Genomic DNA, 19,939 nt, shown 5'->3' on the forward strand with positions numbered 1-19,939 from the left:
GGAACAGGCTGCCCAGAGAGGTTGTGGAGTCTCCTTCTCTGGAGATCTTCCAAACCCACCTGGCTGCGACCCTGTGCAAGACAAGTATATCATAGCCATGATATACTATATAGGAATGCTGTGGCAATGTGACAAACATCTCTTATTACCCAGCTCAAATCTGTGGCTAATGCATTAAAAAAGTATAAATTCACAGATATAACAATGTTAGGGGGCATGTATAAATTTGGAAGATAAAAAGTATTAAAAGAAACCCTAACAGACAGTTTGTCTTTTTTAAAATTAGTCAGTGACCGGCAGGACAGGATTTCTGTCCTCTCCAATTCTCTCATAAATAATGCCCCTTCTAACTAAAATGTAGTGTTATCTGCAGTCCCTGATTTCAGTGCTTAAATCTGACTAGGATCAGTGCTTCAAGGTAAGCACATGGCTTAGCACTATCTGAAATAAGGATGGATTAAAGCATAGGCTGTAAGGGGGAGGAAGGGACAAACACTGTACCCCAAGTATCCAGCTTATTGCTCCAGTGCTTCTTTTTATGTCTACCTTGCCTTTAAATTGAATCTCTGATGCAGGCACTCTGTAATAATACTTTGAAGTTATTTGTATCCAGTCTACAGAACCTTTTAGTTCTAGTTTTAAATTAAGGACTCCAGTGGTTCGAGTCCTTGATAAGTAAAGCAGCAGGATTTCACACCAGTCGCACCAAGGCTCAGGTACATTTTAGTCACAGCAGTGAAGTGATGCATGAAGCCGACTGTACTGTAAAATCTCATTGTTATGTGGATGAGGAAACGGACTCCCTTCAGCCAGTAAAACAATCCTAAGGCAGAGAAAAGAGCCCCTGTCGGAGCTTTTAGCAGGGAGATTTGTTCAGAGGAAAATGTATTCTTTTGTTAGGGGGTCACAAAGCATGTTCTAAAGTTAATTAGGCAATGGGAGTTTTTCTTGGTGTCAGTGTGATGCTGTCGGAATACAGTACATGCTAGTCGCAGAAGATGTTGCTTGCTCACCTGGTCCCACCAAGCACTGGAATTCCGTAAAGAACATGTGTTTACCAAAACCAGATGAGTTTTGTAGAGGATAGCTTGTGTATCTTTTAATCCCTTTGCTTAATCTTCCCTGCTCTGCTTGCAGTTATTTTCTGGGTTTCCACTACTGAATTTGTTCATTTAAACATGGACCTTGATATTGGAGATATGCTCAAGGGCTGAGAATTCACAACTTAAATGAAATCTCTGGGATTTAGGGCTTCTGAGAACTGATAATAAATCAGGATCAGAGTGCTATTAATATAAAAATGAACAGCAAATTCATGAACTTCCATTGAAAATTTCCCTCTTTTTTTTCTTCAAAGCAGTTCAGCATTGAAAAATATACTAAATAAAATGTATTGTGTCATTGGCTGGTTTTAGAATTCCAAAAAATGCATCCATCCAAAGCTTTTAGCACTCTGAAAATAGCTGATTCCTTCATACTGCATAAAGCAAAAATTACCCTAATTATCTAATTATTCATTCCTATTCTTTTAGCAAGTCAACAACTCTCCACAGTCCTGACTCAGATACAGCTTGAGCGGAGACCCAGCAAAAGACTTTTGAAAGTCACCATAACTAGGCTTTAGAAGCGTCTTTCCTCCAGTGACAACCCTTTACCAGGCTATCCCTTGACATTTGAGTTGAGCAGCTTAACTACCAAAGCCAATTTGTGCAACACCACAATGAACATAATATGCTCTCTGTGAACTGTCCTCCCCTGCCACCCCGCTTTGAATGCAGGCATTTCCTTCTCGGCCAGACTCGTTAAGATGACTTATTTCTGTGCTGACAGGGCAGCAGCAATGACAGATACTGGGTGCTCCGTACAGCAGTGAGAACTGGCGGGTCTGAGGGGATTTTTCACCCATTATGGAACAAGTTTTGCTTAGTCTCTCATCTTCCTTTGGACATAGGTGCCAGTTCCTGTGCCTGGGTATTGGCTCTCTTTAATGACCAGTCTGTTGCAGAAAGCCTTGTTTCCTTGGTAAAGCAACAGGTATTGTAGCTAAGGACTGAATTAACCCTTTGAGCATTTTGTTCTCATCTGTCTTGAGATGCACCATTCTCAACTGTCATCCTAAGTCACTTTGTCCCAGCAGGAACCTGCTCATATTCGTATCCTTACCCCTGGATTGCTGTGGTTTGGTATATGGATATTCTGGGCTGTCCCCTCCAGAAATCTTACTAATTGTGAGGGCAGAATATTTTCCGCCCTTTACTATTGCTTATTTTTTTCCTTCTTGCCAATTGGTTTAAATGAATAATAGCTGATGGTGAAAGTCCTTATGGGAATATTTAGAGGTGTGGGAAACACTTCTCTGTGAAAAGAATTAGCCCAGGAAGCTGGAATGAGAAGGAGTGGCTTTGAGGAATGACAAAAGAGAACAAAATATCATCTGTTAAAACAAAGAAATCAATATTCACTGGTCTTTTAGGTCCTGACTCTGGCCATGCTGGGCATATTTTTTCTCTCAGTGTATGAGTATACCAGCAACTCCATTGATTTTGTGCTTATATCAAGAGGGTGATATATAACTCTTTTGTAGAGATGTTAGCTCTCAGGGGAGAACCACAGAGATTTCATGATGAGATGTATCACAATTGCTATAAAATCCCAGTTTATCTGCTATATTTCCTTTGCCTGAGATGATAACACCTTGCCAGAAAAGTGAAGCTGTTCTTATTTTCCCTAATAGTACTTATAGCATTTACATACTCTTACGTGTTGAATATCTACCTTGAATCAGAGAGTATCTCAAAGTCACAATGTAAAAGTACATGATCTTGAACAAATCAGCTTTTCTCACAATCACTGTCAGTCCACATTTTATTTTTTCTTATTAATGAGGGCTGAGTCACATGAGGTATAAAATGTTGTAGTGCTCATGACTTTAATGGATGTTTTCAAGTTTTTATAGTAAAGCATAAAAGTAGTTTGGGGCTAGAGATGGAGTTGAGGTATTAAACAAGTCTGTGAAAATTTGATATGTTCCCAAACACTCATCTCTGTTCTCCTTTGAAGTATCCATATTTTGTTGTTGTTGTTATTGTTGCTGTTGATATATCGGTTAGTAAATTAGAATGGGGTAGGAGGCAATTATTATTTATCTGTTGTACCCTCCAGTCATTTTCTGTATTTTGCTGCTCAGTTTAAATTATCTTTTGAGTGAAAATTATTTTTCCTTTTTCTAAAAATCTGTACTACTAGTGATTTATCAGAGTAAGACAGTGTTTCTAGTGTCTATTTTTTCTTTTTTTTTTTAATCCTGAAACTTGAAGATTTGAATCAAAGGAAGAATATTTCTGCAAGTTCTAAAGCTCCATGAGCTTAAAATGGATTTTAATTCTTTCTGGTTCTGAGTTCCAATTCAGAGGACCTAACTGCTTAACAGTGGATCACATTTCCTTCAATTCTGAATAAATTATTAATCATTTGAACAGTTAGGCTGATGACAGCATCCAAAAGAAAAGAATAAAGTGGGAAAGAAAAGAAATCAAAATCAGAAACCTTCTAAATATTTTTTTAAAATCTGTTACTTTTATCCTTATCACAATTGTGTAAAACGTTTTATTTATTTTAGCTTTACCAGCCAAACTTAGAAACAATACTAAAATCTCACAGTCAGAAGTCTATACATTAGTTTTATACTTGGTTTTAGTACTAATTTAAATGATACATCTCACAAAGATACTAGGTTTACATGTCAGCCAACTCCCCACATTCACTGAGGCTCATTAATTTATTTAATTTTTTTTTGCATATATTTATATGCCTATAGTAGTAGCATTTACAGACCAAAATTAATATTGCTTTACCCATATAAAAGACGTCTAGAGATGTCTAGACTCAATCTGAAAGCAACATAGACAGGCAGTTCAAGAAGGTAAGTTATTCCACTTGTCTTAAACTTCTGAAGTAACAATGAAAGGCATCTCTGTGTTGAGCACATGAAGTGCATTGGGTAAACTGTTTAACTGCTTGTATGCCTATAGCTAACCAGATGTAATTCTGCTCATTACAACAAACAAGAACTTATTACCAAAGGTAAGGTGTAAGCAGGGAGGGAAGAGAGTAGCATACGTGGAATACCTCACCCAAGGATGCACCAGATCAGCAACAGAGCAGATAAAATAACCAGTCTTCAGCTTTCTGGATATTTTGCAGATAAAATCTTCAAACCTGCCCTTCAGCTTGATAGTCAGTGGGAGTTCTGCTGTGAGATTCAGTGGGAGCAGGAGAGCCTAGATGGCCACCTATAATGATTTGAAATTGGCGGGTTTATCTTTATCTTTTCAGAAATCACTTCTCTATATTTCCTAAAAAGTACCACATCACTTGGTATTATTGGCTGCCTGGGGAACAATATAAACCATGGGAATGTCTCTCTCCAACTTAACTAATAAAACCTCTTTTGCATTGCAGTTGACCTGGACAGGCTGAATGATGATGTGAAACGTTATAGCTGCACTCCAAGAAACTACTCTGTCAATTTAAGGGAGGAACTGAAGCTGACAAATGTAGTTTTCTTCCCCCGCTGCCTCCTTGTCCAGCGCTGTGGAGGAAATTGTGGCTGTGGGACTTCAAATTGGAAATCCTGCACATGCATGTCAGGGAAAACAGTGAAAAAATATCATGAGGTATTTTCACTCTTTGGTACTTCTTTTGGTAACTCATTGCTTGCATGAATTCTGAATGGTTTTCTCAGAGATGTGCGCTGCCGTATTGATTATCATGTTGCATCTGCAGTATAAAGATAGGTAGAAACCACTGAGCACAGTAAAATCTCATAGCAAAGATGCTATTGAGAGAGACAATGTTGGCCAAAACATTTAGAGGGATGCCCACTGATGTCACCGTTCTCACTTGGGAAGGAGGATCTGCCTAGGCTTCCAGGTAGGTTGCAGGTCACCCGGGTGTACCCAATGCCATGATTCTTGCTGGCCCCAGTAAATACTAGTTTGGTATTTCTGTAATGCAGCATTCACACTTCCAACTACAGCAGAGCTGCAGACAGACACACATAAGCAGCCTGCAAGAGGGCCTAATTTTATCCAATTTTAATATTAATGGCTTTAAGTACCACATTAGAAGGCACACATAGTGCATAGCTTCAAGATACTGTCGTTTCTGTTTTCACAGAACTTCTATTATTTTCTTGATTGACTTCTGCCTTTGGGATATAGGACATACAAATGAAAGCTCATTGAATTACATTTGGGAGTGAATGAGCAGAGTGAAAGTAGGTTATAAATCTGTTAAAAAGAGGTGTTAACAGGTAGTTCTGAGTACGTTTGAAGAAATTGTGGGGAAGAGCTTCTGCCACGCTCCCTGTAGATGCTTATGGCAAACTAATGAGCCCTATTGCAAGAATGCAAGTTAAACTGGGCTGACTTTCCCAATGAAGGAGTGATGCAACATGAATGTTTACACCAGTGGAAATACTATTTTCAGGAGTGCAGTAACATGCTCGTCTTGAGGTATTTAACTGCTTTTTCCCTTGTTTATATTATGTCTTTCAAGCTTCTGACTGCACTTGAAAAAGACAATTAAGTCACTCATAAACTCTCTTCCCATCCAGATTTGTTGCTTGAAGGAAGCTGCTGAATCTTTTTGCCTTTTTTCTCACACAGAAATGTTTAAGAAGTCAAAATTTGCTCTTAAGGTTATTATAGTATAATATACATTATATTTATTTTTTAATCCCTTTGAACCACACTGGGAAATAAATCAAGAAGGAAAGACCATTTTATTTTCTTGCCTTTAAAACAGCATTTTCAGCACCAAACTGTGAACATATCTAGAAAAGTTACTTGGCAATATCCTTTTTAGTGACTGAAAGTAGATAGCTCTATTCCATGCTGACTTAATTTCTGACACACATCTCTTTTAAGCATCTGCTTTGCCACTTGGCTTAAGTCTCAAGTGAAAGTGAACTTTATGGACTTTTAATCTGGAGGTGATTTGCACTCATTCCATAAAGGCTTTAGCTCAGGAGAGGGCCTAAGGGTAGCTGAAATAGCAATAACTGTGAATAGTAGCTTTAAATAGCAGGAGGCAGTTGAAGGTCAGAACTTTGCCTTCCTGTGAGCAGAGTGGTTACTCTTTTCCAAGGTAAGAGATTTTTCTCACAATTAATTGCAGAACACAGCATACTGCACATCAGCTAGCACTGGAGAGTAGTTAATATTTTATCTAATTTTAGGGAAGATTCAAGGGATGACCCTGGTAATTACAGAGCAGAAAGCCTTATCTCAATGGTGGAAAAGTTAATTGGAAAGAAAATTAATAGGGTTATAAAACACCTAGATGTGTGTGAACTGATAAAATGAAACCAGAGTGTGTTATATATGAATAAATATTTTTACATCTCCACAACATTGTATAAGAAAGCTAAAAGACCTGGTTCTGCTTTCAGAGAGCTAGAGATCTACCAGACAAGATGAGTCATGAATTAGAAGCTGGTTAAGAGATAAGGAGCAAAGAGGTGGAATAGATGGTCAATTTTCTACATAGAAAGTGGCTATCTGTTGGTGCCTCAAGCATTCTGATTAAGTGATATTCCATGTATTATCAATCTGGAAGGAGATGAACAGTGAGGTGGCAAAAATGACAGATAACACAAGATGTAATGTTCTTTAACAGTGGAGAAGGCTGAAGGGATTTCAGAGGGCCTGTAACTACTTATAAGTGCAATATAGAAAAGCGCCCAGTATTATGAGGCACAGTCTCAAAGATTTATTCTTATTAACATTGTGAGAGGAATAGGGAGAAACAGGGAACAGAAGTTTGACTGAAGGTCAGGCAGTGAATCACTGTGAAGAGCTTAAGGAAAACATTTGTTTAGTGCAATGGTGGTAGACAAAGGCAAGTGACCATATTCTGCAAAAATAGACGTAGGTAGAGAATGGCCTTAGATAAATATGTGAGGGGCTTATATTTTGTTTATGCCATTGGTGCTCAAAATACAGGCAAAAAAAGATACGTAGAAGTGAAAAATATACATCAAAGGAGATACCGTGGAAGATACGTAACAAAACATCTGCAAGGAAGGAAGCTCAAAAGTTTAGGATCATTTCATTTAGAAAAACTGTGAATAAGATAGGACACAGTGACAGATACAAAATAGTGAATAGTACCTAAAGGAAAATCAGGTCACCCTCTTTAATCTTTTCCTTAAGAAAAGAACAAGGGGAGCCTGAGAAAAGGAGCTAACTTAAAATGATAAAAAGAAGTTTGTTTCATTTTTTGCACAACAAACAAAAATGGAATTTCAACAGCTAAATTATTGCATAATTTTAGAAGACTCTGTGGACTAAGGTCTCCTGGATCACATCCATGCCAGAATTTAAGCCAGATATTGACAGTTGCTAGAAAGAAATGCAGTTTATAAACATGTTATCAAGCATTTATTTATTCAGGTGTTTATATCAGGTGTTTTGGAGCCCCTGGAACAACAGAGTCCCAAACAAACAAGGTATTGGTCAGAATAAGGGTGGAATGACATACCTCTCCCACCCAATTAGTCATTTAATTCAGAAAATTTAATATTCTTAATAAGCCATCACTGCTAATTTATTTCACCGCTCCTTTGTTCTGGGAAAACTATTTGAATTAAATACAGTGTTCCAGATTTAACATTAAAAGGCTTTTGTACATTTAAATCTAAACTTAATTCCCTAGGGATGAATTAACAGCTCAGTGGGCAGAAATTAGTCAAGAGGCTCACATTAATATGAGTGGAAGTCATGCAGATAAATTCACAAATGACGTACTAAAGATATGTCCATTAATTTTAGTTGAAAATATTTTCCACTTTTAAATCGTTCATTATTATTATTATTGGCCACACACAGCTAATTATTTTTATTCTTTATGCTTCTTCTGAACTTAGCTATTACCTTTTATTAAAAAATGTGTGGCAGTGAAATCACTGGGGAGAGGTTTCTCAACATGCCATATGTAGCTGGTTCACTCTTTTTGGAAACAATTTGAAACCTAACTTTAATCAAGAAACTTCTAGTTGCATATGGAGTTGCACAATTTATGCAGTCTCCAGGAGCTGTTAATTTTGTTAAAAAATCCTGTCTTTTTCTTTAGGAGAATGTAGACCAGATTCAATTTACTTGCAAAATAAACCAGAAGGTATAAGACAGTGGAGCAAAGAAAACATTTATAGTAGCTGAAAGTGAATCATACAAAACTCAAAGTCTCCCCATGCTCATTTTGCCTAGTCACTGTCTAGAGCTTTAGCTACAGAAGTCCTGGACCTGCCATAGCTACTAGTCCTGTACATGGATATGTTTATCCTCAACAGTGCAAATCTGTCTGGAAATGATGTGCCAGTGTTTTAGGGGTTTTGAGCTGCCTTGTGTTCCTGGGTGAGAAAGACCAGCAGGGAAATGTTCCCAAGGGAATACTCTCCTTTTCAGCTTTGTGGCCAATGTGTCGCAGCCCCTGAATAGCTGCTCAGGGGGTGCTAATGCCCTGAGTGTTTGCTGGGAGGGTTATATTCCAGAGAGATTTCAAGGTTATCTTTTCCTTATTCTTTTAATACTTTTTAATTCCCCCATAGTTCCTATTCAGAGCCTTACATTGTACTCATCCCCAAGGTTTCAGAGCTCTCTCTACTAGTATCATAGGACTAATAGCTATCATATGTAGCCTTTAATTTCCTCAAGCTGTGAGTCCTGCTCCAGTTCTCTGAACAGACTATATCGTTATTTCCTATCATGTCCTATTATATGAAATAGTGCAACAGCAGGGGAAATGAGAAACTGAGAATGCCACAGCATGAAAGATCTTCTGTATTGCCCTGGGAAATGCTAATAATGAGACCTTGGGGTTTTCTTATTGCCTTATTTAACTTACCACCTTTAACTACCATAGCTTTACCAAAATGGTCAACAGTTTCCGTTAATAAATGGGTTAAGAACTTAAGGAAACAGCTAGCTTTATGTTGCTTTTCAGCAGAAGTCTTGTGATGCTCTGTGGTTTTTCATAGCTTCTGGGTTTGCTTGGAGCCAGAATCATGGACAGATACTCATGAATTACCACATAATGTCACGAACCCTGCAAACCAAGCAGTCCAAGTGTTAGCATGATCTCAAAACATCTCTCAGCCACGGTGATCCTGTGAGATGTATTACAGGGCTCCGTAGAAAGAAAAGGCAGAGCAATTCATGAATGTGAATACAGTGTACCTTAATCAAGTGCTCATGTCTTAATCGAATGCTCATGTCTTCTGCTGTCTAACTTCCTAAGAGGGAGCTGATATTAAAGCATATTTGCCATTTCAGTGCATTTCTGTGGAAATGCCTGGAGCTCCTTGTAAAAGAGAGAGGAGTCCTAAAACTGGTGATAATGCAACCCAAATGAGGCACGAGAAAACTTAATCCAGGACTTAATTCAACTAGGTCTGAAGCTGTGTCATCCACCAGCATGTTCATACCTCCAAGAAATCAGTTTTCCTATCTCTCTGCTTTAATTCACTGGATGTGAAATGAATTTCCATGAGGAATAAACCCTCTTAAAAGTAGCAACCAGAGTTTGTCATAGTGTATAAATCACCACAAACACTGTAATGTACCACACAGATTACAGGCAAAAGAGCAGAGTAGTTGAAGCCAATTGCACCTTTTGCCTGCACACCTGTGTCTCTTGTAAAGACTGATGCATTTATCACTGTGTATGTTAACAGTAACTTTTATTCCCCCCTTTTCACAGTATTACACTGTTATCCGAGTTTCATGTTAGCTGGAGCTCATCCTGTGGCTTCACAAGGCATGTTCCGAACCACAGGGTTTAGGTTACTGTTGGGGATGCTGCTCTGTAAGCTCTTGCTGCACTGAGCAGGCATCTCAGGGTAGCTAAACAGCGCTGAGTTTTTTCCCAAGTTATTGGTGCATAGGAACAAACTGAATTGGTTCCATCTTTTTAAATAGAAGACAAGATGGCAAGGATTGTTACTGGGGAAGAAAGGATGGATAAGAAGGTAAAGATGTGATATGAGATTTCAGTAAGGCAGAGGTGGAGTTGTCACAGAGTAAAAAGGTATTATTAATACAATTTGGTGTTATCTCCTCTTTTTCTTTCCTTTTTTATCAGAAAAAATAGGAGACAAACCATAAGTAGGCACTTGAGAGATAAAACAATAGTTCCTGTTTGTCTTAGCACAGGGAAACATAGGATAACTGGAGGAAAATGATACAAAGGCTTCTGATGCAATGAATGAAATTAAGGAATGAAAAAGAGCTAGCATCATCAGATCAGTGTGCAAGTCTGTTTTTTTGTATGTCTTGGAGTTGACAGTACATGTGGCAAGGAGAAGAGAGTTACGGTGATAAAGGCAGAGAAAATAGTCTGACATAAGAGTTAATGCATAGAAATGTTATAGCAGAATAAACAGTAGGATTTATAAATGTCGTTGTATGACAATAAAAACAAACAGAATGAGTCAAAAATATCTGCTAAATTACAGGGTGAGCAAAGAGCAAAAGATGCAGTGTGAGAATTAAGTTTCATTTTTGGCTAGATTAAAATGGAAGTTTTAATGATGACATCCGTGAGTTGAGCTAATGAGACAGTAGGTGATCACTGAGCAGAGCTAGGCAGTTCTGGAAGGGGAACATCTGTACCTTTTCAGAAAAAGAAACTGGATCCAAAATTCTTTACAAGATCCCCAAAAGTGAGGACCCTGCTAGTCTCACGTGTACAAGAAACACTATAGTTTTAGTGACCATTCCAGATGCCTGAGTTTTAAACTAACTAATATTTTCTCCACTTCCCCATCTTTTACAGATATTTCTTAATCATACAAACATTTTCCGTGCATATAAATCAAAAAAATAATATCCATAGTCGCATCTACATTTCATAACCCTCTACTTGGAGTGCTTTCCCTGATTAGCAAAAAGATCCTTTCTATTTGTTCTGTTCTATTAAGAAAGAATACAGCTTTGAGTCCGTGGCATTATTTTAGCCTATGTTCCTACTAGAATAAAGGTCCTCATGCTAAATTATGAAACACATTCCCACAATGCTTTATTTCTTATGCTAACACCAAGCAGAACTATATCTGAATTTTGGATTAGATAACTTCCAAAAACTGTAGAGTGAGATTTCTCATCCATATCACAACTTAGATCTTATGCTGAATCTTCTGCACTTTTGATGCTTCCTCTTTCATGAATCTCAGACAAATATAATTTGGTTTGCATGCTGGAATAATGGCATTTTTAGATGAGTGGAGGGAGATTAGATAATGCTGCATAGCTGTAGGTTAAAACAAGTTCTGCAAAGTACAATTTTACCTACTTAAAATTGTAGATTTGTTCTTCATCCTTAATCACTGGAATACACAGCTGAGTAAAAAAGCAAATATTTGGTGAACTGCACTCATGTTAATTGATCATTTGTGATCTTAGGCCTATGAGAAAGCAAAATGAGCTTTTTTGAAGCTTCACATTTTTATTTGCATCTGAAATCCTAATCTAACAAAGAATATTACTATGGTTGGTACTAATAAATTATAATAAACAAACATAGTAAGAAATGGATATTAGCAACTAGTTACACGTTTTCTTAGAACTGTTAGCCAGGTTCTATTTTATTCCTTGGTTTTCATTAGAACAAAAATCAGACGTCACAGATTTTCATGGCTAAATGCAGCTTGACTGGCTTGACTGCCTGTCATGGCTTGATTTCCAAGGAAAAAGTACATGGCAAGGACCTTCTGAGCATGCTGAAGGGAGTGGTTCACCTCATCGGGGTCTAACTATCTAGCCAGAGGATCCAGCCTTGGGCTGCTTTCCTAGTGAACAGGAAGAGCTAGACATCCGCACCACATTCAGAGATAGGTGTTTCAGCTGATTCATTCTCTGCACTTGCCCCTTTGCTGCTGCTGCTTCTGGAGAGGTACAGGTTGGGATGAATGTGCTGTCTACAGGGGTGTAGGGGGAGAGTAGAAGGAACAACTGGGCCATCCCTCCATCCTCACCTCCTGTACTCCACAGGTATTAGAGTACCCAGCTGCTCCTAAACCAAGCCCAAAACTTGTGTTATATACCTTCCGGAGAGGCATCCATTTTTTCATATTCTCATGCTGAGACTTCCACAGTTTCTTGGAAGGCTGTTCAAGTGATAAGTCAGCCCAATTTAAACACTTGTGGAGCCTTTTTCCAGTGTTTTGTTTTCATCTTCCAGATTCTGGTTGATATGTTTTGGTCCTCTAGTTTAGAGTCCTGGCATCCAAATTCAATTCATGATCAAAGAGCAAGATTGCTGATGGGGAAAAATATCTGAGTATTCTTTTTTTCTACTTTATTCACCACCACCCACAAGGAAAAAGTAGGTTGTTGCTTGACCTTGAAACCTCTCTGATGTTCATGTACAGCTACAAAGAAAAAATGACATACAGCATATTAGTATGGAATCATCTGCAAAAGGCACCAGTACCTTTTTTCTTTTTATTATATATAAGCACTAAATCCTGCTAAGATATTGAGTCTTCTGCCTTACTTTTTTTCTTTAGTTTAGTGATTGTAGGACCATAATTAATTCAGCATTTGAGGAAGGGGATATGGCTGTAGTTATATATTCTTTTTAAGACAATAATCTGAACAGCTGAGGCATCAGATTTTGATTAGTACATATTCCTTTATTTCTCTAAAACCAAACTCAAACCTTTTAAACATTCCAGTGCTTCCTGTATCCATATTTTCTTGCAGCAGCAATAGTACTGTTCTCATCAAAACAAGGAACAAGTTGTCCTGAGCACAATTTCTCTGAACTGTTTTCGTTAACTCAGTAGTTCTTCACCTTTAAGGAAGTGACCATGTAATGAATAATCAGCGCTATTTTCAGAGTAAAAGATTTCTTTTAACTCCTGTGGTCACCAGAAATGGCCTTGCTTCCTGATTCCTTTCAATTCCTTGTACATAGCTGAAACCAAAACTATTAGATGGAAGCTAGACTGAAAGCTTTGAACATCAGTTCTGTGATCAGCTATTAAAGCAGTCCAATTTCATCTGTGTTCAAACACTGCTTTCCTGTCTTGTCTGGGGAAGTGTCTGCGAATTCATTTTCTGCTCTTATCAGCAAAGCCCATATACTCTTCTCATGTTTCTTAATATAAAACACAGGGAAAATCCCAGTGCTGTCAGGAGGTCTGTTAGCTTAAATACAGCCCCCATCTTTGCTCTCATCACATTGAATATACTTTCATTTGTTCTCAATTGAAAAAAAAAAAAAGCAGATGCAAAGATGCACAAATGCAAAGTGCCAGTCATCTGAACTTTTCAGATTTTGATGAAGAGCTGCCTTAAATGTAGAATATTATCATAGCTTCAGCTGCAGCGGCTATACTTGATGTTTTCTTAAAAAAAAAAGAAAATCTTTGAAGATGCAGTCTATTTTGAGCTCTGAAATAATTTCAGCAGTCCAGTTGGGTTCAGTTCCTTTGTGCTGTAGATGTCAGCACAGCCCAGTCAGTTGTTCTGGTGTCCCATCAGGATTTGTTGCAGGTACTGAGGCAGTGTTCAAAATCAGTTCAAACACATTAAAATTTTGTTACTTTTTTTTTTTTTTACAAAATTGGTATGTCCCTGCATTTTTAACATGAAAATATAGTTGCATCTTCCCCACTGAATAAACCACTGCATTTGTACCTTGCAGCATCCTTCCTCTAAGTATTACATAGGTTGAACATGAATTTTGTCACAAAATGGCGGACAATATAATAGACTCTGTTCAATATCCATCACTTTTCATAGAATGCTTAAGGTTGGAAGGGACCTCTAGAGATCATCTAGTCCAACCCCCCTGCATACGCAGGGACACCTAGAGCACGTGGCACAGGACTGCGTCCAAGCGGGTTTTGAAGATCTCCAGAGAAGGAAACTCCACAACCTCTCTGGGCAGCCTGTTCCAGGGATCTGTCACCCTCACTGTTAAAAAATTTTTCCTGAAGTTCCTGTAGAACTTTTGGTGCTTCAATTTGTGGCCATTACCTCTAGTTCTGTCAGTGGTCACCACTGAAAAGAGCGGCCTCAGTGAGGAGGCACCATCCTCATCACTCCCTCCCTTGAGGTACTTATAGACACTGATCAGGTCCCCTCTCAGCCTTCTCTTCTCCAGGCTGAACAGGCCCAGCTCCCTCAGTCTCTCCTCATAGGACAGATGTTCCAGGCCCCTGATCCTGATCCTCGTAGCCCTGCACTGGACTCTCTCCAGCAGCTCCACATCCCTCTTGTACTGTGGAGCCCAGAACTGGACACAATACTCCAGATGTGGCCTCAGCAGGGCTGAGTAGAGGGGCAGGATCACCTCCCTCCACCTGTTGGAGACGCTCTTCTTAACGCACCCCAGGATCCCATTGGCCTTCTTGGCCACGAGGGCACACTGCTGCCTCATGGTCAACTTGTCATCCACCATGACACCCAGGTCTTTCTCTGCAGAGCTGCTCTCCAGAAGGTCAGTCCCCAGACTGTACTGGTGTCTGGGGTTATTCCTCCCCAAGTGCAGAACCTTGCACTTGGCCTTGTTGAATTGCATGAGGTTTTTCACCGCCCAGTTGTCCAGTCTGTCCAGGTCCCTCTGGATGGCAGCACAACCCTCTGGGGTATCAGCTACTCCTCCCAGTTTCGTGTCATCAGCAAACTTGCTGAGGGAGCACTCTGTGCCTTCATCCAGGTCATTGATGAATAAATTGAACAGGACTGCACCAAAGACTGACCCGTGGGGGGCACCACTAGCTACAGGCCTCCAACTAGACTCTGCACTGCTGGTCACCACCCTCTGAGCTCTGCCATCCAGTCAGTTCCTAATCCACCTCACTGTCTACTCATCTATTTCATAGTTCCGGAGCTTGCCCACATTTCTTACATTCCATTGCCTTCATCTCCTCCAGGCATTACAATGGCAGAGGAATGATCTTGTAATGAAGGCAGCCTTCTTTTCCACTTCCAGCTCTGCACAGAATTCCTTGCATTTGTCAAGTTATTGAGGCTTATCTTTTGGGACTTTTAAACTTTGTTGAAGCTGCCAAGATGCTGTGTATCTGCTGTCCAGCACCTTATTCTTCCTCTTCCAAGACTATTTCAGTTTTTTATGATGTTTTGAGGTCAAAAACAAAAATTACTTTACTAAAAAAAAGAGAGTTTTTACTTCAGTGACTGAATGATCTGTGAATTAGGGAGCCGCTTCTTCAAGACAAAACATGTGGCTGAGATAGTCAATAAAGGTGAGTTAGATCCCATTCCTTACTTGTCCAGAGTGTCAGATCATAGACAAGACAGACATCTCTCCATCCTTTGCAAGACAATTCTAGATGATCTAGAAGTCACTGCGCCAAGTTAGCACTTGGCATATCTCGACAGACTATTGAGTCAGGTCAGTACCTTGTCAGTTGTGGACTGAAGTGACCTAGGCCACAGTCAGCAGAATCAGCATGCCTACCTGCATCCGCTGAAGATCTGCAGCCTTGCTTTCTCTGTGTCCTCTTCCCCATCTGTAAGTGTTCTCAAGGTGCTCAGCTACAGTGGAAAGGGCAGATAATGCCCCTAACGATTTTTACAGTGATTTCTTAAGGAATCTTGAGCAAATCAGGATCTGATTGGGATCTGCAGCTAGGGGTGGACAATTAGATCAAACCTACTTTGTAATATGCCAACAGTTAGGAAGAAAGTTGTTCTAGGAAACTTAGTGTTCTTATTCTTAACTCATTTGTTGTGCTTAACCAAAATTAATACTTGAGTTTCAGAACATAAATTTTAAATTATTATCTCTTCTATTTAACTACTGTAGACATATAAAGGAAACTTCTTCTCACAACTTGTAGAAGAGAACCATCTAGTGAACCAAACTAGTGTATTCTCCCCACTTATTCCCAACTACCGTGTTAATGGGGAAGTGAGCTCTTACACAGAGACTTAGTTGTTTTCCACATATCCACAGCATAGACTCATATAATCATTTGGGTTGGAAGGCACCTCTGGGAATCATCTAATCTAGTCTGTCGTTCAAAACAGAGATAATTCCAAAGTTAGAGGAGCTTCCATAAGGCCTTATCCTGTTAAGTTTTCACTGCATCCAAGGGTGGAGATTCCACCACCTCTCTGGACAACCAGTGTTTAGCCACTCTTGCAATGAAGAACTTTCATCCATATGCTCAAATAGTATTTCCAAGTTGTAACTTGTGTTTGTTGCCTCTTGTTCATCTTCTTTATAAGCTATATCTCTCCATCTCTCCTTTTCAGGGGTCTGTAGGTTCTCTGGCCTAGACTTTTTTTTTTTTTTTCTGGAAGCCTCTTTTACTATAGGCACATTTTCTAGGATATCACTGTTAGTTTGTTTCATTTTCCTCCCACAGTAAGCTGTCTTAAAAATGGTTTGAATTAAGGCACAGATTTTTCAAGGGAAGCCAACAAAAGTTACGTACTCATATCCCAAAATTTCATTCATCTGCTTCCATCTTCCATGAGCATTTTATTTTTGGAACACTTCTAATGACTTAGGCTTTAGAAATTGCAAAGTACATTAAAAATATTCGTTGTTCTTTAGAGCAAAAGCTTTGTATAACTGAGGGAAGGGGCTGAGCCATTCAAATATGCTTGGGGCTGCAAAGACAAACCAAAAAAACGTGCTTGATAATTAGCATGCAAAGGAGCAGTTCCAAGACAGAGAACTGCATGAGAGGAAGATGCTCGATGTAGGCAATAATGCAATCTGTCAAAGCTCCAGGAAAAGCATTGCAGAAGGGTTTTCACATAATGGAAAAAAATGCTCAAAATATAACAAAAACATGTCCAAGTTAACAGAAAATGAAATCTGTCGTCCAAGATAGCATCAATATATATCAAATATATAATGCAAAGACAAGTTATCTAAAGATTATCTTGAGAGTGTACAAGTCTATATGAGCAGCTTTGCACGCTAGCATGACAATGGTAAAACACTAGTAGTACTACAGATTGGAGTCACTTTTAACTCTGCTTTGTCTGTGAACAATGTTTTCTGTTTTAGCTAGAATATTTCTATGAATGTTTCAGGAGTATAAGGACCTGGTTAGAGTTTGGACCCCATTTTTCTATGTATGTATGGACAAGAGTAGACAGACCCTGTCCCAATATGTTGGACAGCTGAATTCATAGAAATAGAACATATCGTGGGAGGAGCAGGGAAGCATCAAGCTCATTGTGTCAGCAACATGCACTGAGATACAGTTCCAGTCCAGTCTGTTGGACTGAGAATACAGGGGAAAAGGAAGTGTTGCCTGACATCTGTGGAAGATGGGTCAGGAAAGAAGGATGAGTATTTGAACTAGGAAAGGAGGAAAGGAAGCTTGGAGAAGCAGTTCAAAGAGTATGGGCCAGTGGGCAGGAGATGCAGGCGGAGGCCTCTGCTGAGACTGGTCAGGACCATGGCAGCCTGTCAGTAACCCTGACATTGTCATCTTGAAAGCATTAACAGAGTTTTTTAAAAGACTTATTTCCCTTCATCCTCCCAGGTGCTGAAATTCATCCCGGAGCCTGGGCATTCCCGAAGGAGAGGCAGAACCAGGAACAACATGGCCTTAGTAGATATACAGCTGGATCACCATGAGCGTTGTGATTGTATCTGCAGTTCAAGACCACCCCGATAAAAAAAAAAAAAAATCAAGTCAACAAGGCACGCTAATTGCAGCTTACTGGACGTTTACTTTTAAGCAGGATTGCTCTGAGGACCTCTACTCACAAATCAATCGAACTTTGCTACTAGCCTGCCTTTCAATTAGCAAAAATAATTGCTGTGTTTCAGCATAGCTGTGCTGGTTAGTGCCATGGCAGCTAAACAGATATGTTGTAGAATTATGTATCAGCGTCCACGAATATAGGATTATGTTTAGCTATCGCTATAGGGTTGAGATTTTCAAAGCTCAGTTACTGGCTTTAACCTCACAATGTCTAACGAAGTTAATCAAAAGCTGGGTAGCTACTTGTGGTAGCTGTCAATGAAATAACATCATGTTTATGCACATCTTTCATTCAAAAGGTGCCTATACTCAAATTCTGCTATCATTTTTACCTGATTTTCTCCCCTAATTGTCAGTAGAGTTTTGTGGGTATAAATGAAGACAGAATTTGATCCCATAAAAATATACATTGCTTAATCCATCTCCTAGAAGGAAATTTCCAGTGAGGAAAGGAACGTCCAATATAGTGAGATATAATGAGGAAAATCCAGGACTTCTATGAAACAGAACTCCAGTAAAATTGAAACTCACTGTTTGTGCTTAGGCAAATGAGATGTTGAAATGCATCAGTGCTTTGCCTGAGCGAGGGCGTTGGTGGTGGCAGGAAGGTGCGGAGGACAGTACTTCTGCACTGATTCCCTGACACCACAGGGACTGTCATCCAGGTTCTTCGAGACTGGGAACAGGAGGGCTCCCAGCAAGACCCCAGATAACCCACTTGTGTTGAGGCTCACTCTGGTCACCTTATTGCTGGAGTGGATTCTGGCTACTTGCCTGCAGTTGATCACAGTTTCACAGGATGAACCCCCTGGATCTGAAAACAAGAGACAGCCCTCACACATTCTCCTCCTGGTAGTTCCAGGAGTACCATGTTTTCCGTAGCAGGCAATGGAGATAGGGCATTTGGTTGTTGAAAATACTGCTTAATTTTGCAGTTGCATTACTGGGAAACTAAACTGTGCTTGAGACTTAATTATCATTATTTGGTTTGGGGGGGTTGTTTGTTTGTTTCAAGTAAGAAATATTATAATTTCATCATATATCCATTAATCTTAGTTATCCAAGTTTAGTTGCCTGATTTCAGCTATGTGTTAAACTGTTGACAATGATTTTTTTTATGGCTTTTTGCTGAGGCATATTAGCTCATTAAGCCATGTCTTTCTGTCATGGACAATGTGGATCATTTATTAACTTCTACAAAAAGAATATTATTAAACACCACCTCATAATAAAAAAGAACTTTAAATGCTACAGCATAGATTCCTATACCTATGAAAATATTATGAAAGTGCTCTAGCTGAAAAAAGAAGAAAGGTCCTTCCAAACTAACTTTAAATGTTTTAAAATACTGCTGCAAAAATTGTTTGGTGTAAATCACAGGCAGTTTTAAGTCTGGAATAGAATTGGACTTTTGATCATGAATGTAATATTCATTACGTGTGCGAATGGGGTGGTACATTTAATGACTGAGATTTTATTTTTATTTTTAATAGCAGGCTCAGGCTGCATCAGTTGTTTTTGTGTGTGTTGCCTCTTATGTTTCTGCCTCTCAGAAAGAGCGAAGTAGTTCGACAATAGTGTGTCCATAATTAGTGAAATCTGGCATATACTATAGTACTGAGAACCTTTAAGCCATTCTGTCTCAGTAATCTACAATATAGCAATAAATGTGCCCTAATGTTATAACTTAATCTCTTTATCAACTCAAGTATTTTGAGTGCTCTATCTTGTATAATTTTAGCAAAACTTTCCTGAAGCTTCCCTGAGAAATGTTGTATTACTTTATTTCCTGTACTTTAACATTTGAGATTCAAAATGTGTGGGGTTTTATTATTTATATTAATTTTTCCTCTCTGCCTCCCAGATGTCTATTTAAAAATGCACTTGAATGTTGAGTTGGGAAGTGATTCATCATTTTTCAAAGCAATTCAAGTTTAAAAGAACAGCCCTGTAACCAAAGATTTCCAGCTTCATTTCTTATTTTGGGGCTTTTTAAAAAGACTTCATTCTTTTCCTGTCTCTAGTTTAATAGCAAGTTTGACCCAGCCTTTCCATAACAATTAGTTAATTTTGGAAGAAGTGTGTTTTCAAGACCATGACACTAAATTGTTTTTGAGACAGCTGGCTCTCTGTAATGGCTGTTCCTGACTGAATGGGGTGTAAATGTGATCC

The 19,939-nt window shown here is 39.0% G+C and overlaps 1 protein-coding gene across 3 annotated transcripts in view; it reads left to right on the forward strand.

The window, feature by feature from the left end:
* Positions 1-18,302, forward strand: part of PDGFD (platelet derived growth factor D) — a 139,736-nt gene extending 121,434 nt beyond the window's left edge. For all 3 annotated transcript variants that reach the window (XM_088522350.1, XM_088522352.1, XM_088522351.1), the window contains 2 exons: positions 4,462-4,676; positions 17,543-18,302. In XM_088522350.1, the coding sequence (XP_088378476.1) occupies positions 4,462-4,676; positions 17,543-17,677 (350 nt within the window). In that variant the 3' untranslated portion in view covers positions 17,678-18,302. The remainder of the gene's footprint in view (positions 1-4,461; positions 4,677-17,542) is intronic.
* Positions 18,303-19,939: the final 1,637 nt, after the last annotated feature.

The sequence above is a fragment of the Tinamus guttatus genome, unplaced genomic scaffold, assembly GCF_059628265.1.
Source record: "Tinamus guttatus ecotype Peru unplaced genomic scaffold, ASM5962826v1 Tinamus_guttatus_pri_ptg000150l, whole genome shotgun sequence".
NCBI lineage: Eukaryota > Metazoa > Chordata > Aves > Tinamiformes > Tinamidae > Tinamus > Tinamus guttatus.